At 37.1% G+C, this 27,970-nt stretch overlaps 3 protein-coding genes and 2 long non-coding RNA genes across 6 annotated transcripts; 1 reads left to right on the top strand and 4 right to left on the bottom strand.

Moving 5' to 3' along the window:
* On the bottom strand, positions 1-1,922 carry LOC147841751 (uncharacterized). 2 transcript variants are annotated; one of them, XM_087273654.1, is made up of 7 exons: positions 1,618-1,922; positions 1,422-1,541; positions 1,229-1,347; positions 996-1,143; positions 810-928; positions 360-739; positions 1-317 (listed from the first exon to the last, which is right to left on the bottom strand). In XM_087273654.1, exons 1-7 carry the CDS (start codon positions 1,835-1,837, stop codon positions 74-76), a joined length of 1,350 nt encoding a protein of 449 aa, XP_087129780.1. In that variant the 5' UTR covers positions 1,838-1,922; the 3' UTR covers positions 1-73. The 2 variants fall into 2 exon arrangements, with proteins under 2 accessions (XP_087129780.1, XP_087129779.1); XM_087273653.1 differs by having other exon boundaries at positions 1-739.
* Positions 1,923-4,497: 2,575 nt separating this feature from the next.
* Positions 4,498-6,208, bottom strand: LOC110439188 (uncharacterized). Its single transcript, XR_015502543.1, has 2 exons — positions 6,001-6,208; positions 4,498-4,897 (listed from the first exon to the last, which is right to left on the bottom strand). It is a non-coding gene; the product is annotated as an uncharacterized LOC110439188 (long non-coding RNA).
* Positions 6,209-10,439: 4,231 nt separating this feature from the next.
* Positions 10,440-24,452, top strand: LOC147841750 (uncharacterized). The gene is made up of 2 exons (XR_015502632.1): positions 10,440-12,135; positions 24,315-24,452. It is a non-coding gene; the product is annotated as an uncharacterized LOC147841750 (long non-coding RNA).
* On the bottom strand, positions 12,695-14,480 carry LOC100334195 (uncharacterized). The gene is made up of 6 exons (XM_087273660.1): positions 14,175-14,480; positions 13,980-14,099; positions 13,789-13,907; positions 13,569-13,716; positions 13,386-13,504; positions 12,695-13,311 (listed from the first exon to the last, which is right to left on the bottom strand). Exons 1-6 carry the CDS (start codon positions 14,392-14,394, stop codon positions 12,769-12,771), a joined length of 1,269 nt encoding a protein of 422 aa, XP_087129786.1. The 5' UTR covers positions 14,395-14,480; the 3' UTR covers positions 12,695-12,768.
* Positions 24,453-25,447: 995 nt separating the features above from the next.
* zgc:175135 lies at positions 25,448-27,284 on the bottom strand. Its single transcript, XM_087273663.1, has 6 exons — positions 26,912-27,284; positions 26,720-26,839; positions 26,527-26,645; positions 26,307-26,454; positions 26,123-26,241; positions 25,448-26,053 (listed from the first exon to the last, which is right to left on the bottom strand). The coding sequence occupies exons 1-6, from the start codon at positions 27,129-27,131 to the stop codon at positions 25,526-25,528; spliced, it is 1,254 nt and encodes a 417-aa protein (XP_087129789.1). The 5' UTR covers positions 27,132-27,284; the 3' UTR covers positions 25,448-25,525.
* Positions 27,285-27,970: the final 686 nt, after the last annotated feature.

The following is a 27,970-nucleotide window of genomic DNA, read 5'->3' as shown; positions in this document are numbered from 1 at the left end:
TTGGTCTCAAGAGGCTTTATTTGGCTCACATGACTGACAAAAAGTTTGACTCTTGCAGCATCAGATCACTTGTTCATCTTTTCTGTTTGCGAGACAGGATGGACCAAGGAGAATTGAGACTTTGAGGATTAGAGACAGACTGAGGTACCGGAGGCCAGAAGGGGTTTTTAAAACCAGTCTTCACCGGGTTAAATGGCATTGGAAAAACTGGATACTGTTGAACCTGGGGGGCAGCTGTGGTGGGTGGTGGTTGGAATTGTGGAAATTCATAAGGAGGCAACATTGGGTACCCGGACTCTTGAGACTCAGGGTACCAGGACTCTTGAGAATCAGGGTACCAGAAGTCTTGAGACTTAGGGTGCCGATGATGGTGCCGATGATGGTGCCTTCGTCGGTGAGGGAAACCTCCATAGTAATAAGGGTAATACATCGGATATGGATAGTAAACGGGGGCTCTAACTGGAGCAGGAGTTGTAGGGGGTGCAGCAGGAGGAGCCTGGTTCCAAGGATACCACATCGGATAGGGATAGTAAACAGGGGCTCTAACTGGAGCAGGAGTTGTAGGGGGTGCAGCAGGAGGAGCCTGGTTCAAAGGGTACCACCAGGGATATCCAAATGGAAAATACGGATACCCTTGTGGAAATGGTGTTGGGGGAACAGTCGGTGTGTCTGTTGCCTTTGGGCAGGAAAGAACCACTTCTCGGTCTCCCAACAGCAAAGTCAAGTTCCAATCGGTGTCCTGAAAACAAGGGCAACGGTCAACTGCACAGAACTCTCAATTTAACTACAATTTCACTGCCCACACTTACCTGACTATCCCAACAAGTTCCTGTATATGGTGCAGTCAACACCATTGAGCCACCAACATTATCCAGAGTAAATGAGCACATGGAGGACGTCAGAGACAGAGGCATCCATGATCCAGAAACTAAAGCAGAACAAGTGTTAGGGGTAAATAATAAAACTTTAAAAGAAATCAAATGAAAGCAGCTTACCTTTCACAAGAACATCATCTCCTCTGACACCAAATGAGACGATCATACCAGAGGAGATGCAGGACACCACAGGAAGGCGAGGACTCACAGGGCAGGACATTTGCACTGGAGCCCCCATTATAATGAGTGGCAGAACATAACTACCACCCTATTAGAGGTGGATGAGGTTATTCAAGGCTGCTAGATATTAGCAGAACTATGGTACACCTGTCAGATTTAATATTCACACTAACCTGTTGTCTGACGTTACAGCCAGTGTATGGAGCAACAAGAGAAACATCCCTGCGTGCCCGCTTCAGTGAGAACCCACAACTGGCTGGCATCTCAGACAAAGACACTGGTGACCCCTCTCCTGATGCAGGGGAATTCAATTATTAAGACTGAGGGGTGAAAACAAACATACAAAACCCCATTCACACAACTTGCCTCTCTCAACCAGAAAGTGTGGTGTTCGGTGCCCTTTAATATTTAATGTCATTGAATCATTTCCACACTGTAGAGAAGGACCCAGTCGTTGCAGTTTAGCTCTTGCCAGTCGAAACCGTTCTTAAAACACAATTAAAGTGATGTTATTTACCATATTTAAAAAGTAGAGTAGGCCCTGATTAAAAATAATACTTACCATCCTCAATTGTTTGCTCAGCTGAAGCAGGTCTGGATTTGTCTTTTTTATTATCAGGTTCAACACTTTGACCACCAATTAAAAGTTTGCCATAATGGATTGTGCCTCCAGATACTGCTCCATTTACACCAGTTTCAGAAAAGGCCTCTGGACCAGCAATTGAAGAACTGAATGACATCACAGCCATCACAAAAAGTAAAATGCCCTTTGGCCAAGGCATGGTAAGTCTACTGTAGTTCCCCAGTGAAGCCTAAAAACTATTTTTTTTCACAATATCCTTAAAGATTCTGAACTATAAAAGTTGTAGACTTTATTGAGACACACTAGACTTTTTATAGTCACTTTTGAATCACTCACTTATACAGATAGACCAATCACATCTGTTCATCAATCAGCTTGTTGTTTTCACCTGTGCCTCGTTCACCTGAGAGTTAATGCAAGAGCTGAATTTGGAATGGCTTATTCTGCTGGTAAAGACAGAGGCTTTGAACATGTATTAATGCACTGCCCAATATATCAGACAGAAAGAAATATATTATTCACACAGTTACAGGAAAAACAAGTGGAACCTAACATAAAGAACATACTAAAGTTGAGCACGGGTGATGTATGTTTTAGATATGTTTATAACTATTTGAAAGACACAGGGTTGATTAATAGAATTTAGTATTTAGATGAATAGTTATCTATATCATATAGAGGTATTATAGAGAAAGAAATATCAAAGTTTGGGACATTAGTAAGTTGGGATTTATTTAGTAATTTATTTATATGTATAGGAAAAAGAAAAATTTTTTTGTGTGTGTTTTTTTTGTTTGTTTATTTTGGTGGGGCTTTGTTTAACCATAATACATGGGCTGTTTCTCAATATGCGTTCTTCAGCGGTCTTGCGTCCTCGTGTTCTCGTGCAACGTCATCATCAGCTGCCTAAGTTCAGTTCCAATACTCAAGACCGCAAGTACGGAGGACGCTTAAAACTTCCCGGATGTGTTCTTGATATCGAGGACGCACCGATGCAGACTTCAGCAGCGAGCTCGCTCTGGAAGTCCCAGAAGTCATTGCGACTGGAGGTGGGAAGCGCAGCATTTTATTTAAGCTGCGTCCCAAATGGCACACTATACACTATGCACTCATGCACTATGTACTTATGCACTTACACACTCAACAGGATAGTACATGTATGTAGTGTTGTCCCAAATGGCACACTAATGTTTTTTTACTAAACGGAAATTCAAACCGTTTCCCTGATGACGTTTGACAGTTGCCAAATCAGTGAAATAAATGACCGAATTATCAAATAATACCTATCGTGAGTATTGCCGCATTCACCATCGGGAGGCGATATAATCACTCTTGTAGGAGAATTTTGCTCTCTCCATCCAAAATAAATAAAGTTATCCAACATGTGCGTCCGATAGCTCCGCCCCTTCCGCTACGTAAGCAAACCTGCGGTCGTTGAGTGCGTGAAGTGTCCATCATTCCACACTTCATTTTAGCGGCTGAATGAGTGCATCATCCGGGTAATTAAAGTGCACTTATTATTTTAAGAGTTTTCAGTGTGAAAACACTACTTACAATATTTATACTACAAAATGGCGTAGAATAGTGCATAAGTATGCGATTTGGGACGCAGCTTTAGATTTATTATTAAAGTTCAGATATATTACTTATTTACCTCAGGAGTTTCCCTAAATGAAACGGTGAAAGTAAACATTAACATGAACATCTTAATAAAGGAATAAACACATTAAGGGGGTTTGTTTGATGAAATTCGTATTAAAATTTGTTTTATTTATATTGTGCAGAGTATATTTATAATGTTTTTATGCAAAGTATATATTTTGAAGAGGGGGGAAACAATAAATCGTTGTATGAAGGCTGTAATGTTTAAATAATTTCCATTTAAAACGCGTGAAGGTCACATGACCATCAGGAAGAACGCAGCATCCCATTTCTCAAAGGACGCGTTCTCTGCCCTCGCGGTCTCCTGAGATCGTTCTTCCGAGGACACCTGGCAAGACCGCACTCTACAAGAACGCAAGTCCATTCTCTGCGTTCTTGGAATTGAGAAACAGCCATGGTTTAGTTAATTCCGGATCCACACTCCAATCCAGATGGTGGCGGTAATGCACCAAAAGCTGGTTGCCAACCGCCATAAAACACACAAAAAGAAGAAGAAGAAGACAGAGGCTTTGTTTGAAACCACCCTACTATGGGCTCTATGCACGGCGGCGCGTGACGCATTTCCGGTAAAATTTAAGACCCCGAGCCTACTTCCGCCGATCGTACAGTACAGTGCTACAACAGGAGCGCTACTGATAAAAACGAGTAATGTTTTGGACAGTTGACTTAATGTTTTATGCCATTATAGCCCACTTATATATGTTTATGTCAGCTACATAAATATGACATCTAAACGTTTAAAAGTGTCATTTCAAAGACATGAGAACAGTACTTGTAGATACCACTGCTGTGTTCAGCAATGCACAGCGTCAAAAATTGAACTCTTACCTTAGTTTCCACACGTTTCCAAAAGACAAAGTCGTGCAGAAGAGGTGGGTTGTTGATATTAAACGTGAGAATTTTACAGAAACAAAAAAACAAGAGTGTAGCTGACAATTTCAGTCTAGAAAACTGATCGAGGCTCGAGTGCCAACCGGATGCAGACATTTAAAGAAAGGAGCTTTTATGGCAAATAATAGTTTACTTTCATTGCCTTTGAAGTAAAAAAAAAAATGAACATTAATATACATAAACATTTCTTAAGCTACTTTCGAAGTGCATTTTTTAAATTCAGAATAAAGACCTTTATTTTATTCACTGTACATATAAAATATAATTCACTGTATGTAATTTGAAATAAAAATTGTCAAAAAAATGTAACATTTTGAAAAAAATATTTTATTCAGATGAACAGAAAAAATGACATTGAATCAGTTGTTTTCTTGAATCAGGTGCTTCTTCTGTAACTTGTGCATAGAGAGGTATTTGGGGTTATACGTATTAAATAAATAAATAAACGCCCATCTGTTTCATGGAACTTAACACATAATTGATCCATTCCAAACAATTGTTCATGTGACAACAAACATTACACATTTCAGAGTAATGGGCTGTCTGGAAAAGCAAAGCAACCAAATGTTTGCATATCCCACTCTCAGCCACACAAGAGCAGGAGCTATTAACTAGCAGACGATGGCATGGATCTTCTGACGGATGTCCACTCCAGGATGGAGAAGTAACACATAAAATTTTCTAGCTCTGAATCTCATAATGTTACCTAGAAAACAGAAACAAGAATATTAATAGGTTTTTAAAGAGAGTCATTAAAGGCAGTTCACTCAAAACTGAAAATTCTATTTCCTCATCCTTCACTTGTTCCAAACCTGTTTGAGTTTCTTTCTGATGTTTAACACAAACAAAAATACTTTGAAGAAAGCTGGAAACTTGCAACCACTGATATTCATAGTAGTTCTTTTTCATACTATGGAAGTCAATGGTTACAGGTTTTCAGCTTTCTTCAAAATATCTTCTTTTTAAAGGCATCTGCAGCAATATCATCAGATTAAACTACACAGTAAATCATTAATTTAAATTATTTAAAAGTAGCTCCCTTTAGTCACACTTTAAAATAAGGTTTCATTAATTAATGTATTTGCTTACTATTTAAATAACTATTTTATATTTAACATTGTTAACCTAATTTACTAATGAATAAAAATCCAAAGTCATGCTTGTTAACATTAGCTATTACATCGTGAGTTAACAAGCACAATGAATAAGCATTTGTTCATTAATGTAAAAAACTAATAAATATTGAAGTAGACAAATTGTTGATGTGAAATTAACTAATGACACCTTATTGTTTTGGGTCACCCTCCCATTTAATTACAATGTTATCGACTAAACAGAAAGCATGCTATCTACACTGTTACACTGCATCTGTCATCTCCACTGTTTCAGCAATAAATCTCAGCAGTGACAGTGCTATTTGTCTGTTGTGGATGGAACGGCATTGTATTATTTTATTCCTAATATATCTTGCTCAATAATCATGCTTACAAGCTAAGACAGCATCTGTGTTTCTGTAATTATCCGAACTGAACAGTGGTGGTCACTTTAGAACAGTAAAAATATGAATGGGACAGAACTTCACATGGATGCTGTCCTACTCTCAGCTGGTGAGGAGACTCCGATTTCTTCATAGATCTATCGGTAGTAATAAGCTCTCACTGAGATCTTATTCCTGCCCTGTTTTTACCTGACACTTTGAGACAGAATTACGTACACATATGATTATTTTTACTTACGTGATAAAGCTGCAGATGGACGGATCGTAAGAGTATTAACGCTAAAGTTAGCCTTCAGGCTAGCTGAACTTACCTTCATAATTGCACAGGTAGGAAGATGCATACAACTTGAAACCCTTCTCAAGCTTTGCTCTGCGGTGTTGTAGAGCACATCCGGACAATCATTTGCACATCGTTGACCATAATTTACTCGCAAACAGCGAGTAAATATTGACGACTCTGTCATAATACTGTTCACCTCCGCTTTAAATCACCCAGACCGGAAGCTGGACCGCGGCCTTAGACAAAACGCGGAAGTAATGCGTGCATATAGCCCATTAGGTATGGAAACAGCAGCAGGCGAGCGATTAAGTATGTTGGAATCCCCAATGTATAAAAAAGGGTAGGTGAAAATGACCTCAATCCTCGCAAGATTTGGCCTTCGTATACTTAATTTGCTGATATAAGTGTATAATCACCTACAACATAATAGGAGAAAACAGTATGTGAAGAATGATGTGGGTTTAAAACTTCAGTAATCATAAAAGTGTAGGCAAGAAATTTCCAGATGCCTACTGCTGAAATGTATGTTATTAGAAAGCAAAAAGACGCTTTCTTGAGTTGAATGGCATTGTTTGAGCAAACATTACTGTACAGTGAACTGTTGAGTTGCTGAAAGAGTAAAGATGCATTATAGTAATGTTAATGTTTGTTTAATTTTGCTCTAAAACATAATTATGTGGGTACTTCAGTGAGCATATAACGTTACGTTTCAAAGGTGAATTTACATAATCAAATAGAGGATTATTAAATGTCTGACATAAATATATGAGAAGTGTTTCAGATCAGCATTACAAAATTAAACAGACACCAGAGTGAGTGATGTGTTTGTGCTAATGTAGAATTTACTGTTGTCGACCCTGTTTACATTGGCTATATATTACATGTAATATTAATAAATCTGTTCATTTATCTGTTCATTTGTATAGGTGATAAAATGAGGAATTTATATTTATTAATTTATTTATTTTTGACCACAAAATGAAATTGTGCTGTTAAAATTACTTGTGTTTTGTATTATCTGAAGAACCACAGCAGTGTGCTGGAGATGATGTTGGAGATGATGTAATGATGTGGACGAGACCCTGACAGATGTTGCTGTTGTTTCATTATCTTTAGAATCAGTTTCTCAGGCATGGACAGCTTCATGTCTCAACCGTGTTTTAGTCTGACTACAGCAGTGATGATGATGATGATGATGCTGATGATGATGGCAAACACAGATGAAGACCAGCTGATCATCTGCAGAACTGGCTCAGCTGTGTGGAGATGCAGCATGCAGTTCTGTCTCTAATACATGATAGTTTTAAAAAAGCTTTGTTTAATGTGTTGATGACTTATTTGTGGTTATTTTTATTCATTATTTTAATCATAAATTAATGTTTCCGTTTATGGTCAATAAATGAAATAATAATTTTTCAATAATGGATACATTATTTCATATTTTGACTGGAAATTAAGATGTACTCACATTGGCTACATTTGTCTAGTGGCTACTAATGCGTAGCTGTGGCATATGAAACAAATTTTAATTTGTATTTTGTTTAATGTGTATATGATTTGATTGATTTATACAGATGCCCTTTATTATTGAAATAACAATAGATAATTATTTTAAGGTAAAAAAATAAATTAAAATCTTAATTCCCTGTTTCAAATTTTGGTCATGAGCAGGCTGAAGCACTTCTGTACACAAACATGAACATCACCCTTGGATGGCCTACAGTAAGCAACACAACACATTATTGATGCCAATATAATAAAATATTACAAAAAATCTTTTCCATATCTTCTGGTATATTTGAAGGGTTCAGATGCAAAAACCTTTAAATGCCATCTGTTTTAAAATTTTGCAAGCTCCGGTGTGTATGTTCAGTATCCACGTTTATGGCAAAAAAAAAAAAAAGGTTCTTTGCATTGCCTTTAAAGTAAAATAACTACAAAAATATTGGGGGCTGAGAAAAAAGCTCATTTTAGGAGAACATTTCAGATGGCACTGGTTTTTGCATCAGAACTTTTCATATATATATGTATATATATAATATATATTCTGATGTATATAAGAAAAACTTAAAAACTATTGGGTTGAGTTGTCATGTCACTGATGTGAGGTGCTTCTTTCTGTTGTTGTTATATTATTATTATGGGATTGTTACAATTATCGTTAACAATTAAAGAAGAACTTATAATTTATACTGGGTCTGAAAGACATGGTTATATCTTTCACAATTAACAAAAAGGATGTAAATGTAATAGGTTTCTTGCATTGTATGAGATTATATGCACACAAATGCACAAGGAGAAGGTTAAATATATTTGCTTTGAATAATCAAACAAACGGGATTTAAGCAGGTTACTTGTGGATAAAAAAATGTTAGACAAACAATAAAGACAACAACAAATTCATGTTAGCTTTTTTTATGTACTTTATTTTTATTTATTTTAAGGAGAGAAGAAAAAATAAATACAAATAAAACAAGGGGGTAAAAATACAAAAAGTAGGTTAAAAAAATAAATAAATAAAATTAAGTAAAGAATACAATAAAACACCAGAACTTAAATGAACGGTTGACAGGTCACATATTTCCTTACAGGTCACATAAACAAATACATATATAAATCAGATTACACTCTGTAAAGGCATAAGTACAATCCATTTCTCCCAATATTGCAGGTATTTATCTATTTGTAGTTTTAGAGAAAAAGTCATCCTCTCCATATTTTGAACATATGATATCCAACCATTCAGATTTTGTAGGGGGTTCCAATTGTATCCACTTTCGAGTCACAGTTTTATTACTGGTTGTTAGGTGTATTTTTAATAAGTACTTGTCTTTTACCGTTAGGTTGGCTGGAATATTTCCCAGATAAATTGTTGTAAAAGAAAGATCCACATCATCACCAAAAATATTACGTATTACTTGCTTTACGTCCTTCCAATATGGCTGGGCAACTCCAAAATATGTGAAAGTGGTTTGCCAAGTCTTCTCCACATTTCCTCCAGCACTGCCCCCTGTCCTTCTCCTGTGTTTACATGTATGTTAATTTGGGGGTTATAAAGTATCTGGTAAGATTCTTCCAGCAAAAATCTCTCCACATACCAGAATTGGAAGAGGTGGCCTGTACTAAGCAGATATTCAACCAATCTTCCTCTGAGATAACTAGGTTGGATTCTCTCTCCCATTTTAGTCTGATGTAATTTGTTGATTCTTCCTTGGTCGATCGGATGGCAGAATACAATTTTGAAACAAGTCTTCTATTGTCTTTGTTCTTGTAGATGTCAATAACTAAGTCAATTAAATTGGGGGGATGGTTCTCTGAGCATCTAATCTCGCTATTAAAATAGGTTCTGGTTTGCAAGTACCTAAAGAAATCACATTTGTCCAGACCATACATATCTGAGATTTTCTGGAAGCTATCTAATTCCCCATTTGAGGAAATCAAGCTAAATGTAGTGATGCCGAGCCTATACCAAGCTTGAAACCTCCCATTGATTTTAGCTGGTTTAAAGTCAGGGTCAAATGCTACCCATTTAATCAGTCTAGACTGTTTTTCAAGTAGTGGAGAATTACATTCTTTAAACCAGATTCTAAGGGGAACTTTGGACTCATGTTAGCTTTTTAAAAGAAAAAAAAATAGCCTTGTGGTAAGCACGCTGACATATGGTGCAGTAACACATCAGGAAGTCTTGAGTTTGAATCCTGGCTTGAGGACATTTCTCTACCCTACCCCCCCTCTCTCTCCAACTTTGCCTCCTGTCTCAATTATATCCTATCTAATAAAGGCAAAAAGGCCAAAAATAAGTGTTTAAAAAAAGTGCAATTTCTTTAAGGTGGTTGAGCTTGCAACGTCAGTCACATGACAACGTAAACATGGCAGATGATGTACGATCCCATTCATATTTAACAAAATTTAGCTGTGTGAGTACCTACTCTTTTAGTCCTTGTTAAGCAGGTACCTGTTGAAATTGAGTACCTCGCTAGAGTTTGAGTTTGTAAAATTCTGTCGTTCAGCACTGCGAAAAGGGGCGGGATTAGACATTTTAAAAAGCAAGCAAGTGCTTCATATTTTAAATTCATGTCATGTTTTGATCTCCGATTGGTCTCACGCAGTCAAGTGGTGTGATTTTGCTGGTCAGAGTTCACCAAGCTTGAACTTTCCAATGCAGAGATCAGCGAAACTTGACGCACAACCTTGCGACCTTCAATTTAATACCGTTGGACCAGTGATTGCAAAGTCTTTATATGCAGATGGAGCATTTTAGAAAAAAAATTACAAATTTCTGTATATAAAAGAATTTAAGTATTGTGAATTCTGACTTGATTTGAACCAATCAGCACACTCTATTGTGAATGAGTATGCAACTTCATCAATATGCATAACATAGCTTTAAACACTTTTACCTACTAGAATTTTCAGATGAAAGAGAGACACCACATTGTGTTGTCAACCGTAATTAAAGCAAGTGGAAGAAGAAATGTTTGGATACACGGGTCGTCAGTGTTGCGTTTATAAATGTGCTGCAACGGATTCGTTTTCAATTCCCCGCTATGAGAGCGCAGCTGAACTCACGTGTGAATTTCAGTGGTCTGCTAACATGTGAAAAACTACATTTGTAAGAAACAGTTTTTACCAAAGAGCTTTTCGCATCTAGATATGGGGAAATCCGAATATGCCACTTGTCTGCTTTTTTAAAAAAAAGATGCGGTTCCAGTTGGTGTTTATTGTCCTGTCTCTACAGATTTGGTAAGTGTGTGATTAGTATTCATTGATTATGTCTATTCAGAGGTCGTCAGCAGTACTCTCAGTTTTTAAAGACAGACCTTAGTCAAAATTATTTAGTTACTAAGTTTACAGGACGTTAATATCACTAAAATATTATGAAAGATCCGCTGTAAATGCTGCTCTCCGAGTGTAAACATGTAAACACCTTAATCAAACTATTACTGTCGTGTAGCATTTTTGCCTCATTTTGTGACGGGATAGTCTATACACAAACGGCTTATTGATAATATTCACTGCACCTACCGAGTGCATCTGAGGTACCAGGAATGCAGAGTTTTTTTCCCTCCCATACTTCTAGCGATATCATCCATTCCATTAAAACTACACTCTTCCAGCTGTTCCCCGCTTCCAATATATGTCACGGAGGGCATGCTTAAAATGTTCCTGAATAGAAGTGTCAAACTGCAGTTAAAGTTGACAAATAATAATTTGGCAAATAATTTGATTTCTGATGTCCATGTAAACATAGTCTGTCTATCTCCCGTATGTCTTTGTGTTGTTTTGGCTCTGTGAAAATCAAAGCATGCAAATCCTTCACTGTTTCACCATTCTACACCACTACCTAAACAGCTGGACCTACTTTTCTGACTTTTTTCAAACTGTGAAAACACCATGCTGAGATGGTTTCATGGCCCTTTAACACAGACTATGTTTACATGGAAACCAGTAATTAAATAATTTGCTCTAATCTAATTACGAGAATAATAAGAGTAAGGTGTTTACATGAGTTATTTTTTGAGTGTTAATTTTATGATCCTCTTTTACATGTTATAGCAGATAATTCGATTATCGTCATTCGATTACTATTCGCATTTCCTCCAGAGTTTCAAGTAATTTTGGCTGTTTCATTTTTTATTTGTTGATTAACAGCGATTTGGCACTTTCACTTTCATTCACTAACATTTCATGCACGCCCTTCGTGACTGGAGATATTGGATGCAGCTATGAACTGCTGGAAGAGATCTGTTTTAATGGCAGTTCATACCGCATGCTAAATGGAAGAAACAAACCTCCACATTTCACAATGCAGGTGTCTGTGGTCTGCACTGACTGGGTAGGTCCAAAGAGTGTCAAACAGCCGCTTGTGTGTACGTTTGTGTGCACAGACTATCTTGTCACAAAACGCTGAAAAAAAGCCCTACATGAAGGTTATAATTCAATTAAAGGGTTTACATGTCTGTACTGCAAATCAATAATGCAACTAAATTCGGCATACTCCATACGTCTTAATTCTATTTTTCTTTAGTTCGATTATGACCTTAATCGGATTAATCAAAACTCACTGTTTACATGGTTAACTCTTAATCAGAGTATTGTCTTAATTGCATTAAAATGTAATTATTGTAGTCCATGTAAACGTAGTCAGTGACACTTCAAAATCTAGGTTTTAGATAAAAAAAAAAATAAACCCTTGAATCAGATTAATAAATACTTTATTTGCATGGTTTAAAATAGTCTAAGACTAATAGTCAAGAGTTTAAGAATTTAATTGATTTTAGTTGACTTGCATTATATGGATCAAATGTTTTAGCTTAACTACTCAAGCAGTGCTTGACACGTTGCAAAACCTCAAGATACTTTGAGGCAGTAACAATGCAATCAAAAGCCAGGAAAATATTAGAATTTTCTGATTAAAATTGATCTGAAACCGTCTAGGTCAAATCAGAGGAACTTATTCTCTTTGGTTTTCTAGACAGAAGAAAAAAAAGAAAAAAGAAAAAAAGAAAAAAGGGGGTTTTGAAACAATCATACACAGTCAAAGAGCATTGAATAATCTAGATTGTTGAAACTGATACAAAAATAGATTAATAGAAATAGAACTTAAAAGCTTAGAACACCAAAGACAAAAATAAAAAACCCTTAATTCCAAATGCAACGTGTCAGTCAAGTTTCTACAAATGAATTCAGAAAACCAGTCTAAACAGGAAAGCCAAGAAACAAAATTTAGTTTTAAAAGGCTTTATTAGGCTAGCATGACTTGCTACAGTTAAACTCTCGCAGTAGAGCACCTCTATGTTCATCTCTTCTGTTTGCGAGCCCAGATGTTCCAAGGAGAATTAAGACTTTGAGTATTTGAGACAGACTGAGGTACCCGAGGCCAGAAGGGGTTTTTAAAACCAGTGTACACCGGGTTAAATGGCATTGGAAAAACTGGATACTGTTGAATCTGGGGGGCAGCTGTGGTGGGTGGTGGAGGAGGTTGGAATTGTGCAAGTTCATAAGGAGGCAACATTGGGAACCAGGACTCTTGAGACTCAGGGTACCAGTGCCGATGATGGTGCCGGTGATGGTGCCTTCGTCGGTGAGGGAAACCTCCATAGTAATAAGGGTAATACATTGGATATGGATTGTAAAAAGGGGCTCTAACTGGAGCTGGAGTTGTAGGGGGTGCAGCAGGAGGAGCCTGGTTCCAAGGGTACCACCAGGGGTATCCAAATGGGAAATATGGATACCCTTGTGGAAATGGTGTTGGGGGAACAGTCGGTGTGTCTGTTGCCTTTGGGCAGGAAAGAACCACTTCTCGGTCTCCCAACAGCAAAGTCAAGTTCCAGTCTGTGTCCTGAAAACGAGGGAAAAAGTCAACTGCACAAAACTTTTGCTCAATTTAGCGATAATTTAACGGTCCACACTTACCTGACTATCCCAACAGCTTCCTGTAAAAGGTGCAGTCAACACCGTTGAGCCACCAACATGATCCAGGGTAAATGAGCAAATGGAGGATGTCAGAGACAGAGGCATCCATGATCCAGAAACTAAAGCAGAACAAAGGGTAAATAAATAAACCAACTTTAAAGAAAAAGAATGAAAGCAGCTTACCTTTCACAAGAACATCATCTCCTCTGACACCAAATGAGACGATCATACCAGAGAAGATGCAGGACACCACAGGAAGGCGAGGACTCACAGGGCAGGACATTTGCACTGGAGCCCCCATTATAATGAGTGGCAGAACATAACTACCACCCTATTAGAGGTGGATTAGGTTATTCAAGGTATGATTGGAGACGAACCTGTCAGATTTAACATTCACACTAACCTGTTGTCTGACGTTACAGCCAGTGTATGGAGCAACAAGAGAAACATCCCTGCGTACCCGCTTCAGTGAGAACCCACAGCTGGCTGGCATCTCAGACAAAGACACTGGTGACCCCTCTCCTGATGCAGGGGAATTCAAGAATTTAGATTGAGGAGTGGAAACAAACACACAACCCCATTCACACAACTTGCCTCTCTCAACCAGAAAGTGTGGTGTTCTGTGTCCTTTAATATTTAAGGTCATTGAATCATTTCCACACTGTAGAGAAGGACCCAGTCGTTGCAGTTTAGCTCTTGCCAGTCGAAACCGTTCTTAAAACACAATTAAAGTGATGTTATTCACCCTATTTAAAAGTAGAGTAGGCCCTGATTAAAAATAATACTTACCATCCTCAATTGTTTGCTCAGCTGAAGCAGGTCTGGATTTGTCTTTTTTATTATCAGGTTCAACACTTTGACCACCAATTAAAAGTTTGCCAAAATGGATTGTGCCTCCAGATACTGCTCCATTTACACCAGTTTCAGAAAAGGCCTCTGGACCAGCAATTGAAGAACTGAATGACATCACAGCCATCACAAAAAGTAAAATGCCCTTTGGCCAAGGCATGGTAAGTCTACTGTAGTTCCCCAGTGAAGCCTAAAAACTATTTTTTTTTCACAATATCCTTAAAGATTCTGAACTATAAAAGTTGTAGACTTTATTGAGACACACTAGACTTTTTATAGTCACTTTTGAATCACTCACTTATACAGATAGACCAATCACATCTGTTCATCAATCAGCTTGTTGTTTTCACCTGTGCCTCGTTCACCTGAGAGTTAATGCAAGAGCTGAATTTGGAATGGCTTATTCTGCTGGTAAAGACAGAGGCTGTGTTTAAAACCACCCTACTATTAGGTATGGAAACAGCAGCAGGCGAGCGATTGAGTATGTTGGAATCCCCAATGTTTAAAAAAGGGTAGGTGAAAATGACCTTAATCCTCGCAAGATTTGGCCTTCGTATACTTAATTTGCTGCTATAAGTGCATAATCACCTACAACAAAATAGGAGAAAACAGTATGTGAAGAATGATGTGGGTTTAAAACTTCAGTAATCATAAAAGTGTAGGAAATTTCCAGATGCCTACTGCTGAAATGTATGTTATTAGAAAGCAAAAAGACGCTTTCTTGAGTTGAATGGCATTGTTTGAGCTAACATTACTGTAGCTCAAACTTTACGTTTCAAAGGTGAATTTACATAATCAAATAGACGATTATTAAATGTCTGACATAAATATATGAGAAGTGTTGCAGATCAGCATTACAAAATTAAACAGACACCAGAGTGAGTGATGTGTTTGTGCTAATGTAGAATTTACTGTTGTCGACCCTGTTTACATTGGCTATATATTACATGTAATATTAATAAATCTGTTCATTTATCTGTTCATTTGTATAGGTGATAAAATGAGGAATTTATATTTATTAATTTATTTATTTTTGACCACAAAATGAAATTGTGCTGTTAAAATTACTTGTGTTTTGTATTATCTGAAGAACCACAGCAGTGTGCTGGAGATGATGTTGGAGATGATGTAATGATGTGGACGAGACCCTGACAGATGTTGCTGTTGTTTCATTATCTTTAGAATCAGTTTCTCAGGCATGGACAGCTTCATGTCTCAACCGTGTTTTAGTCTGACTACAGCAGTGATGATGATGATGATGATGCTGATGATGATGGCAAACACAGATGAAGACCAGCTGATCATCTGCAGAACTGGCTCAGCTGTGTGGAGATGCAGCATGCAGTTCTGTCTCTAATACATGATAGTTTTAAAAAAGCTTTGTTTAATGTGTTGATGACTTATTTGTGGTTATTTTTATTCATTCTTTTAATCATAAATTAATGTTTCCGTTTATGGTCAATAAATGAAATAATAATTTTTCAATAATGGATACATTATTTCATATTTTGACTGGAAATTAAGATGTACTCACATTGGCTACATTTGTCTAGTGGCTACTAATGCGTAGCTGTGGCATATGAAACAAATTTTAATTTGTATTTTGTTTAATGTGTATATGATTTGATTGATTTATACAGATGCCCTTTATTATTGAAATAACAATAGATAATTATTTTAAGGTAAAAAATAAATTAAAATCTTAATTCCCTGTTTCAAATTTTCAAATTCATGAGCAGGCTGAAGCACTTCTGTACACAAACATGAACATCACCCTTGGATGGCCTACAGTAAGCAACACAACACATTATTGATGCCAATATAATAAAATATTACAAAAAATCTTTTCCATATCTTCTGGTATATTTGAAGGGTTCAGATGCAAAAACCTTTAAATGCCATCTGTTTTAAAATTTTGCAAGCTCCGGTGTGTATGTTCAGTATCCACGTTTATGGCAAAAAAAAAAAAAAGGTTCTTTGCATTGCCTTTAAAGTAAAATAACTACAAAAATATTGGGGGCTGAGAAAAAAGCTCATTTTAGGAGAACATTTCAGATGGCACTGGTTTTTGCATCAGAACTTTTCATATATATATGTATATATATAATATATATTCTGATGTATATAAGAAAAACTTAAAAACTATTGGGTTGAGTTGTCATGTCACTGATGTGAGGTGCTTCTTTCTGTTGTTGTTATATTATTATTATGGGATTGTTATAATTATCATTAACAATTAAAGAAGAACTTATAATTTATACTGGGTCTGAAAGACATGGTTATATCTTTCACAATTAACAAAAAGGATGTAAATGTAATAGGTTTCTTGCATTGTATGAGATTATATGCACACAAATGCACAAGGAGAAGGTTAAAAATATTTGCTTTGAATAATCAAACAAACGGGATTTAAGCAGGTTACTTGTGGATAAAAAAATGTTAGACAAACAATAAAGACAACAACAAATTCATGTTAGCTTTTTTTATGTACTTTATTTTTATTTCTTTTAAGGAGAGAAGAAAAAATAAATACAAATAAAACAAGGGGGTAAAAATACAAAAAGTAGATTAAAAAAATAAAGAAATAAAATTAAGTAAAGAATACAATAAAACACCAGAACTTAAATGAACGGTTGACAGGTCACATATTTCCTTACAGGTCACATAAACAAATACATATATAAATCAGATTACACTCTGTTAAGGCATAAGTACAATCCATTTCTCCCAATATTGCATGTATTTATCCATTTGTAGTTTTAGAGAAAAAGTCATCCTCTCCATATTTTGAACATATGATATCCAACCATTCAGATTTTGTAGGGGGTTCCAATTGTAGCCACTTTCGAGTCACAGTTTTATTACTGGTTGCTAGGAGTATTTTTAATAAGTACTTGTCTTTTACCGTTAGGTTGGCTGGAATATTTCCCAGATAAATTGTTGTAAAAGAAAGATCCACATCATCACCAAAAATATTACGTATTACTTGCTTTACGTCCTTCCAATATGGCTGGGCAACTCCAAAATATGTGAAAGTGGTTTGCCAAGTCTTCTCCACATTTCCTCCAACACTGCCCCCTGTCCTTCTCCTGTGTTTACATGTATGTTAATTTGGGGGTTATAAAGTATCTGGTAAGATTCTTCCAGCAAAAATCTCTCCACATACCAGAATTGGAAGAGGTGGCCTGTACTAAGCAGATATTCAACCAATCTTCCTCTGAGATAACTAGGTTGGATTCTCTCTCCCATTTTAGTCTGATGTAATTTGTTGATTCTTCCTTGGTCGATCGGATGGCAGAATACAATTTTGAAACAAGTCTTCTATTGTCTTTGTTCTTGTAGATGTCAATAACTAAGTCAATTAAATTGGGGGGATGGTTCTCTGAGCATCTAATCTCGCTATTAAAATAGTCTCTGGTTTGCAAGTACCTAAAGAAATCACATTTGTCGAGACCATACATATCTGAGATTTTCTGGAAGCTATCTAATTCCCCATTTGAGGAAATCAAGCTAAATGTAGTGATGCCGAGCCTATACCAAGCTTGAAACCTCCCATTGATTTTAGCTGGTTTAAAGTCAGGGTCAAATGCTACCCATTTAATCAGTCTAGACTGTTTTTCAAGTAGTGGAGAATTACATTCTTTAAACCAGATTCTAAGGGGAACCCTGGACTCATGTTAGCTTTTTAAAAGAAAAAAAAATAGCCTTGTGGTAAGCACGCTGACATATGGTGCAGTAACACATCAGGAAGTCTTGAGTTTGAATCCTGGCTTGAGGACATTTCTCTACCCTACCCCCCCTCTCTCTCCAACTTTGCCTCCTGTCTCAATTCTGTCCTATCTAATAAAGGCAAAAAGGCCAAAAATAAGTGTTTAAAAAAAGTGCAATTTCTTTAAGGTGGTTGGGCTTGCAACGTCAGTCACATGACAACGTAAACATGGCAGATGATGTACGATCCCATTCATATTTAACAAAATTTAGCTGTGTGAGTACCTACTCTTTTAGTTCTTTGTTAAGCAGGTACCTGTTGAAATTGAGTACCTCGCTAGAGTTTGAGTTTGTAAAATTCTGTCGTTCAGCACTGCGAAAAGGGGCGGGATTAGACATTTTAAAAAGCAAGCAAGTGCTTCATATTTCAAATTCATGTCATGTTTTGATCTCCGATTGGTCTCACGCAGTCAAGTGATGTGATTTTGCTGGTCAGAGTTCACCAAGCTTGAACTTTCCAATGCAGAGATCAGCGAAACTTGACGCACAACCTTGCGACCTTCAATTTAATACCGTTGGACCAGTGATTGCAAAGTCTTTATATGCAGATGGAGCATTTTAGAAAAAAAATTACAAATTTCTGTATAAAAGAATTTAAGTATTGTGAATTCTGACTTGATTTGAACCAATCAACACACTCTATTGTGAATGAGATGCAACTTCATCAATATGCATAACATAGCTTTAAACACTTTTACCTACTACAATTTTCAGATGACAGAGAGACACCACGTTGTGTTGTCAACCGTAATTAAAGCAAGTGGAAGAAGAAATGTTTGGATACACGGGTCGTCAGTGTTGCGTTTGAAGAACTTTTCACCATTTACGTCAAATGACAAATCACCGCCCTGGAATTACATGGTTCTATCTGCGTTCTGAATGATTTTGAGATATTGATCTTCAAAGATTTTGCATTCCATATATCAAACAGTAAGTGTTTAACATTTTTTTAATAAAAAGTCTAAAATGTAAACAACTATTAATTAGCATCCCTAATTATTCTTAAAGGAAGTTGAGTGGTATAAATTGCAATTATTTAATTGATACAAAAAAGTAAATTGACCAAGAAAAAGTCTCCAAAACTACTTAATTGGGCTTGAAATAATAATAATAATAATAATAATAATAAAACACCTCATGTGGTATTGCTTAACAAAAGCATGACCACCACCATAAGCAGCCTGAAAAACAGTTCACATTTTATTAGGCTTAAAGTGAAACTGAAGACAAGGTACCAGACATGTTGTAACAGAATTTAGCTCATTTTATGAATATTATTAATCAACAATAACGGTTTATTCTTAATTATTAATATTCCGGCTAAAGCTTTAGTCAATTTGGTCAAACAAACATATGATTGTATATGATCCTGCCCCATCGACTGAGCGGACTCTCAGATTATGAATATTAATTATCAACAATAACGAATTATTATTAATCATTAATATTCTGGATCATATTATTGTTAATTTGACCAAACTAACACAAGCAGAGCCGCCGCTCTTCCGAGCGGACACGGTAATGATCAATTCATTTAGAAAAGGGAGTTGTTGCTACTTCTTGTGAAGTAGAATAATCATTCATAAGTTTTAATCAACTTATAACAGCGAGGCAAGGGGGATCTGTGTTTCAGTGACTTTTCCTTGTGAGGCAAACAATACTATTCATTTGATTATAATGGGATTTATTGACTAGTCAGACAGATAACGAACAAACGCACGAACATACATTAAACATAGAACAAAGGTAAACCACGTGGAGATAGGCTATACGGGTCTATAAAACATGAAACAAACAGAGAGAGATAGCAAAGCGCGGAAATATAGATTTCAGATAAAGAGTGACAAAATCTGGTTTCAGTTCCACACACACCATTAAGGATCACCAAGATTATAAAAAAAACAACTTTTTGATAAAAGGGGCACAGCTTAATCGCATAACTAAAAATACCTGGACTTTAATGTTTGGGGTCTCTCTTCTTATGCGAGTCTCTCTTCCGTCGGGATGAAAACTCCTTTGATGTCCTTCTTGATGCGTTGAGTTTGTAATACAGTACGGACGAACACGATCGCTAACTTTAACTGAGTTTACTTTGCCGGAAAGAAAAGAAAAACGTGGCTGGAAAGTCCAGCGGCCAGAAGAGCCGCTTGCCCCTCAAAGGGGCCAAGAGTTATTGAGTTCTTTGTTCGTACTACTCTCTTCAGATGTTGGGGGTGCAGCTTGGTTATACCTGCGGGTCACGTGACAACCCGTTTAGCATTCTTGACCACTGATTTTAGATCAAAGTTTGAGCGCGAAACCTTCCTTTGTCTCGAGGCTGCACGTATGCAAATTTGAGTGTCCGCCCAAAGCATGCGGAGAGGCATTTAATGCAGGGAATTAAAGAATGTAAGCGGTGCGAGTTATGATCTTGCTCTATGAATCATGTGTTGTAAAATGTCAATTGCAGTCCAACGACACCAGACATGGACAGGTACATCAACAGTAAAAGACATTAAATGAACTGGATATTGTTGAAGGTGCAGTGGATTGATATTGTGGAAATTCATAACTAGAAGGAAATCTTGAGTACCAAGACTCAAGATTTGATAATGTGGTGGTGTTGGAGGGTACCAGGATTGAGGCTTTACTGGTGCTGTAGGGTTTCAGGACTGGGGCTTTGGTGGTGCCGCAGGGTATCAGGACTAAAGCTTTGGTGGTGCCGCAGGGTACAAAAAGTAAGGCTTTGGTGGTGCCACAGAGTACCAGGACTGAGGCTTTGGTGGTGCTGCAGGGTACCAGAAGTGAGGCTTTGGCGGTACCACAGGGTACCCCGAATGACAATTCTGTGGTCCCAGGACGTATTGTGCCACAGGTTACCAGGACTGAGGCTTTACTGGTGCTGCAGGGTACCAAAATGGTTGGGGTGCTTGTAGTGAAGTGAAACCTTTAAAGTAGGTAGGGTAAAACATGGGAAATTTTGGAACTACAGGAGCAGCAATTGTAGTGGGTGGCACAGTGGGAGTAGCCTGGTTTAAATAAGAATTCCACCAGATCACTTCATAGTGGAAAACTGGATACCCTTGTGGAATGGGTGCAGTAGGGGGAGCTGGAGGAATGGTTGGTGCTGATACCATTAGGCAGGAAAGAATCACTTCTCGGTCCCCAAACATCAAACTCAAGTTCCACTCAGTATCCTGGGGGAAGAGGTCAACAATCAACTGGATGACCATTTCTTTTAATACACTAGAAATTAAATTACAATGCTTACTTGATTCTCCTAGCAGCTTCCTGTAAATGATGCAGTCAACACGATTGAGCCACCAACATTATCCAGGGTAAATGAGCACATGGAGGATGTCAGAGGCAGAGGCATTCATGATTCAGTCACAAGTCAAAAAAAAATCTTCAACTTGGTTAATACAAAGATTTCAAGCAACTTACCCTTAACAAGAACATCATCTGCTTTGATACCAAGTGAGACGATCATACCAGAGAGGTGCAGGACACTAACTTTGCATTAAAGCAAAGGCATTTTCCACAGTCAAGGCTTAAGAATAGTACCAGACTAAAATGTAAATGTGAGATGTTTTAAATGGGAGAAACTTGCACCAGTCGATCTTAAAATATATCATTATTTTTGTTTTGTCTCAATATAAAAGTTACTTACAGTATATGTCATATTCTAAGCAGTGACTGTGACACAAGCATCAGTTCCTTCAATAAAAGGACTCAGTAAGTTAGAATAAATTGTAATATTGACTTTTATTTATTGTAGTACAGATTGTAAAACAGGATTCACAGGCTTCTTAAGACAAACAGGAGTAAGTTGATATAACAGATCAATAATGTACATACAAACAGAGGGAGAGAGAGAGAGAGAGAGAGAGAGAGAGCGAAAGGGAGATTAAATTTGCTTATTACTAGGTTTTTAAAAATATAATGTATATTTTATCATTAAGAACTGTTTTTGACTATTAAGAAATAAATTATGGTAAGTTTAATAGTTGGTGTTTTATTATTCAGCTTTTCAGTAGGTGCAGGAGAACATATTGCTGATTTCAAGAGTAAAGAAACATTGTTTAAGTCGTTAAAATATCTGCTAAAGAGCGAAAGTTTTTAGCTAAGAGTTTTTTTCTGTTCACAAAGCTGCTGAAACAAACTTTTACTAAGTATTTTCGATAGGTTTTAAATTACTCATTACATTTGATTAACGTCTAACACAATGCTAAACTTAGCCCTCACAGTAACATAAGAATAGTTATTGTTGTACAGTGTCACAAAAATGATGCTTTGTTGATGTGTGCATACCCAAATATCTACACCAGTTACCCTTATAGGTTTACTGTTACCCTTACAGCAAAAATTATTATTTGGTCAATTGGTTTTTTGGTCATTATCGCCTCACAGCAGGAAGTTCACTGGTTCGAGCCCCGGCTGGGTCAGGTGGCATTTCTGCTTGGAGTTTGCATATTCTTCCTGTGTTTGTGCGGGTTTGTGCCCATTCATATTTAACGAGATTTGGCTGTTGAGTACCTACTTTTTTAGTCCTTGTTGAGTAGGTACCTGTTGAAATTGAGGACCTACTCATTGAGAAGGCGGTTTCGAATGTAGCCAAAATGTGTAAAGCTGCGGTCACGCTAGAGTTAGTAAAATTCTGTCGTTCAGCGCTGCGAAAAGGGGCGGGATTAGACATTTTAAAAAGCAAGCAAGTGCTTCATATTTTAAATTCATGTCTTGTTTTGATCTCCGATTGGTCTCACGCAGTCAAGTGATGTGATTTTGCTGGTCAGAGTTCACCAAGCTTGACATTTCCAATGCAGAGATCTGCGAAACTTGACGCACAACCTTGCGACGTTCAGTTTAATACCGTTGGACCAGTGATTGCAAAGTCTTTATATGCAGATGGAGCATTTTAGAAAAAAAATTACAAATTTCTGTATAAAAGAATTTAAGTATTGTGAATTCTGACTTGATTTGAACCAATCAGCACACTCTATTGTGAATGAGATGCAACATCATCAATATGTTCAGATGAAAGAGAGACGCCACATTCTGTTGCCAACCGTAATTAAAGCAAGTGGAAGAAGAAATGTTTGGATACATGGGTCGTCAGTGTTGCGTTTATAAATGTGCTGCAACGGATTCGTTTTCAATTCCCCGCTATGAGAGCGCAGCTGAACTCACGTGTGAATTTCAGTGGTCTGCTAACATGTGAAAAACTACATTTGTAAGAAACATTTTTTACACAAGAGCTTTTCGCATCTAGATATGGGGAAATCCGAATTTGTCACTTGTCTGCTTTTAAAAAAAGATGCGGTTCCAGTTGGTGTTGATTGTCCTGTCTCTACAGATTTGGTAAGTGTGTGATTAGTATTCATTGATTATGTCTATTCAGAGGTCGTCAGCAGTACTCTCAGTTTTTAAAGACAGACCTTAGTCAAAATGATTTAGTTACTAAGTTTACAGGACGGTAATATCACTAAAATATTATGAAAGATCCGCTGTAAATGCTGCTCTCCGAGTGTAAATATGTAGACACCTTAATCAAACTATTACTGTCGTGTAGGATTTTTGCCTCATTTTGTGACGGGATAGTCTATACACAAACGGCTTATTGATAATATTCTCTGCACCTACCGAGTGCATCTGAGGTACCAGGAATGCGGAGTTTTTTTCCCTCCTATACTTCTAGCGATATCATCCATTCCATTAAAACTACACTCTTCCAGCTGTTCCCCGCTTCCAATATATGTCACGGAGGGCATGCTTAAATGCTGAAACATTTGCCTACTTGTTTTGGCTCTGTGAAAATCAACGCATGCTCAAACTGAAATTCCCCTTTTCATGCAAACCCTTCACTATTTCGCCACTCGACACTCCTACCTAAACAGTGGGACCCACTTTTCTGACTTTTTTCAAACTGTGTGAAAACACCCTGCTGAGATGGTTTCATGGCCCTTTGCAACTATGCAACTATGAACTGCTGGAAGAGTTCTGTTTTAATGGAAGATCATGCCGTATGCTGAATGGAAGAAAAAAACCTCCACATTTCACGATGCAGGTGTCTGTGGTCTGCACTGACTGGGTAGGTCCAAAGAGTGTCAAACAGCCGCTTGTGTGTGTGCGTGTGTGTGTGTGTAGACTATCTTGTCGCAAAACGCTGCGAAAAGCCCTACATGGAGGTAATAATTCAATTAAGGTGTTAACATGTCTGTACTGCAAAAAACACTGTTTACATGGTTAACTCTTAATCCGAGTATTGTCTTAATTGCATTAAAATTTAATTATCGTTGTCCATGAAAACGTAGTCAGTGACACTTCAAAATCTAGGTTTTGGTATATGCAACTAAAGCTTATTTGCCAACCAAAACAAAATGTAAAAGTATAAGGAATGCTTCAAACATGTATGCTCACATAATGTTTAAAATTCTGTCCTGTAAAAGGACACAACATATTTAGATGAATTCCACAAAAAATAAATAACCCCATTGAATCAGATTAATAATAATAAATAAATAAATAATAAATAATACTTTATTTGCATGGTTTAAAATAGTCTAAGACTTATAGTCAAGAGTTTAAGAATCTAATTTCTTGGAGCCTATTACATATTAAAATGAGAGAAAAAAAAAGTGGTTCATGAAAGATGGCATCTGAGTTTAATTACTTTTATACACAGGCAAAATATAAGTAGACTTGCATATATTTGGAAAGGACTACGACTATGTATATAGTCAGAGAAGTGTACAATAATGATATGGGCAAAAGTTCTCAAATGAGGTTGTGCAGCGTAAGTTGAAGGTGTTAAAATTCTATTAATCACCAATTTGTCTCTTTCAGATCACCAGAGGCAGATATATTTTACACTTCCCACTTTCAAAAGTAAGAGTTGATTCACATTATATAGAGATCGAATGGTTTAGCTTAACCACTTGAGCAGTGCTTAACATGTGACAAAACCTCATGATACATTGAGGCAGCAACAATACAAATCAAAAGCCAGGAAAACATTAGAATTTCCTCATAGGGTTAAAATTGAACTTAAAACAGTCTATGCCAAAGCAGAGAAACTTAACATTCAAATATAATACCAAATATAAATGTAGCTTACTGGGGCAAGAAGGGGGTTTTGAAACAATTGTACACAAGGTCTAAGTGCATTGGAAAATCTGGATTGTTGAAACTGATCAAAAATAATTAATAAAAAAATAAATAATAAAAAATAAAAAATGATAATTTTAACTTAAACATTGACAGCTTTTCTGGTTTTGGGATAGCATGTGTTCACTCATTTTACACAAATTAAGAGTTAAAAAAAAGTTTCGAATACAAAGTCAGCTTTGAGTTGGGGGGGCATAAAACCCACACACCTCCATAACTCAAAATGCAACGCATAACTCGAGTTTCTACAAATGAATTCAGAAGACAAAGAACCAGTCTAAAAGGGAAAGCCAATAAACAAATTTGGTTTAAAAAGAAAGGCTTTATTAGGCTAGCATGACTTTTACTACAGAGTAACTCACAGCAGAGCACCACTATGTTCATCTTTGTTTGCGAGCCCAGATGTTCCAAGGAGAATTGACACTTTGAGGATTAGAGACTGACTGAGGTAACTGAGGCCAGAAGGGGTTTTTAAAACCAGTGTACACCGGGTTGAGTGGCATTGGAAAAACTGGATACTGTTGAATCTGGGGGGCAGCTGTGGTTGGTGGAGGAGGCGGTTGGAATTGTGCAAGTTCATAAGGAGGCAACATTGGGAACCAGGACTCTCGAGATTCAGGGTACCAGTGCCGATGATGGTGCCTTCGTCTGTGAGGGAAACCTCCATAGTAATAAGGGTAATACATTGGATATGGATTGTAAACAGGGGCTCTAACTGGAGCAGGAGTTGTAGGTGGTGCAGCTGGAGGAGCCTGGTTCCAAGGGTACCACCAGGGGTATCCAAATGGGAAATATGGATACCCTTGTGGAAATGGTGTTGGGGGAACAGTCGGTGTGTCTGTTGCCTTTGGGCAGGAAAGAACCACTTCTCGGTCTCCCAACAGCAAAGTCAAGTTCCAGTCTGTGTCCTGAAAACGAGGGCAACGTCAACTGCACAGAACTCTCAATTTAACTATAATTTCACTGCCCACACTTACCTGACTATCCCAACAGCTTCCTGTAAATGGTGCAGTCAACACCGTTGAGCCACCAACATGATCCAGGGTAAATGAGCAAATGGAGGATGTCAGAGACAGAGGCATCCATGATCCAGAAACTAAAGCAGAACAAAGGGTAAATAAATAAAATCAACTTTAGAGAAACAGAAAAAAAGCAGCTTACCTTTCACAAGAACATCATCTCCTCTGACACCAAAAGAGACGATCATACCAGAGGAGGTGCAGGACACCACAGGAAGGCGAGGACTCACAGGGCAGGACATTTGCACTGGAGCCCCCATTATAATGAGTGGCAGAACATAACTGCCACCCTATTAGAGGTGGATGAGGTTATTCAAGGTATGATTGGAGACAAACCTGTCAGATTTAATATTCACACTAACCTGTTGTCTGACGTTACAGCCAGTGTATGGAGCAACAAGAGAAACATCCCTGCGTACCCGCTTCAGTGAGAACCCACAGCTGGCTGGCATCTCAGACAAAGACACTGGTGACCCCTCTCCTGATGCAGGGGAATTCAATTATTAAGACTGAGGGGTGAAAACAAACATACAAAACCCCATTCACACAACTTGCCTCTCTCAACCAGAAAGTGTGGTGTTCGGTGCCCTTTAATATTTAATGTCATTGAATCATTTCCACACTGTAGAGAAGGACCCAGTCGTTCCAGTTTAGCTCTTGCCAGCCGGAACCATTCTTAAAACACAATTAAAGTGATGTTATTCACCATATTTAAAAATAGAGTAGGCCCTGATTAAAAATACTTACCATCCTCAATTGTTTGCTCAGCTGAAGCAGGTCTGGATTTGTCTTTTTTATTATCAGGTTCAACACTTTGACCACCAATTAAAAGTTTGCCATAATGGATTGTGCCTCCAGATACTGCTCCATTATTACCAGTTTCAGAAAAGGCCTCTGGACCAGCAATTGAAGAACTGAATGACATCACAGCCATCACAAAAAGTAAAATGCCCTTTGGCCAAGGCATGGTAAGTCTACTGTAGTTCCCCAGTGAAACCTTAAAACTTTTGTGTGTTGTTTTTTTTTTATTTTTTTATTTATTTATTTATTTATTTATTTATTTATTTATTTATTTTTTTTTTTCACACTTCCCTAATATATCTTTAACTCTAAAGATTATGAAGGTTAATGAGACACACTGGACTTTTGTAGTCACTTTTGACACTGACAGACCAATCACATCTGTTCATCAATCAGCCTGTTGTTTTCACCTGTGCCTCGTTCACCTGAGAGTTAATGCAAGGGCTGAATTCGGAATAGCACATTCGACTGGTGAAGACAAAATGTGTACTAAAATGATTAGATATTTATCTGATAAGTCATTAGTTATATCTGTTTTAATACAGTGTTTAAATCTGGATAGCCTCCCTCTGTTTGTTTATGTATGATTATGCATGACACAATTATTCCAAATGTAAAGTCTGGAAAAGCTTATTGGCAAGATACAGACCAATTGTATTAACACATAAACTGTGTGAACTAATTAAATAAACGATAGCAGCCAAATTGAATCATGTTCTGGATTCAGCCATCTATATCATTATTATTTTACTTTTTTAATACAGAGAAAGAAACAGAGCATAATATGGTGTGTAAGGTATAAACAGAATATACATATTAAAATTGGATTAAGTTTTTTTTTTATTGATGAAAGCATATATATATATATATATATATATATATATATATATATATATATATATATATATATATATATATATATATATATAAATGTATATATATACACAACTAAAAATAATACAAGGCAGTAAATGCAGCCCTAATGCTTTCAACATAATAATAAAT

The sequence above is a fragment of the Danio rerio genome, chromosome 11 (genome assembly GCF_052040795.2).
Source record: "Danio rerio strain M-AB ecotype USA chromosome 11, GRCz13ab, whole genome shotgun sequence".
Classification (NCBI taxonomy): Eukaryota; Metazoa; Chordata; class Actinopteri; order Cypriniformes; family Danionidae; genus Danio; species Danio rerio.
This window is presented reverse-complemented; position numbering and strand designations above follow the sequence as displayed.

Coding starts and splice junctions, on each gene's coding strand:
- LOC147841751 (XM_087273653.1), bottom strand. CDS start 1,837: ATGCCTTGGCCAAAGGGCATTTTACTTTTTGTGATGGCTGTGATGTCA. Junction 1,542..1,617: donor TGAGCAAACAATTGAGGATG/GTAAGTATTATT, acceptor TTGTGTTTTAAG/AACGGTTTCGACTGGCAAGA. Junction 1,348..1,421: donor ACACTTTCTGGTTGAGAGAG/GCAAGTTGTGTG, acceptor CCCCTGCATCAG/GAGAGGGGTCACCAGTGTCT.
- LOC100334195 (XM_087273660.1), bottom strand. CDS start 14,394: ATGCCTTGGCCAAAGGGCATTTTACTTTTTGTGATGGCTGTGATGTCA. Junction 13,717..13,788: donor GCTGTAACGTCAGACAACAG/GTTAGTGTGAAT, acceptor CACCTCTAATAG/GGTGGTAGTTATGTTCTGCC. Junction 13,312..13,385: donor GAAGCTGTTGGGATAGTCAG/GTAAGTGTGGAC, acceptor CCTCGTTTTCAG/GACACAGACTGGAACTTGAC.
- zgc:175135 (XM_087273663.1), bottom strand. CDS start 27,131: ATGCCTTGGCCAAAGGGCATTTTACTTTTTGTGATGGCTGTGATGTCA. Junction 26,840..26,911: donor TGAGCAAACAATTGAGGATG/GTAAGTATTTTT, acceptor TTGTGTTTTAAG/AATGGTTCCGGCTGGCAAGA. Junction 26,455..26,526: donor GCTGTAACGTCAGACAACAG/GTTAGTGTGAAT, acceptor CACCTCTAATAG/GGTGGCAGTTATGTTCTGCC.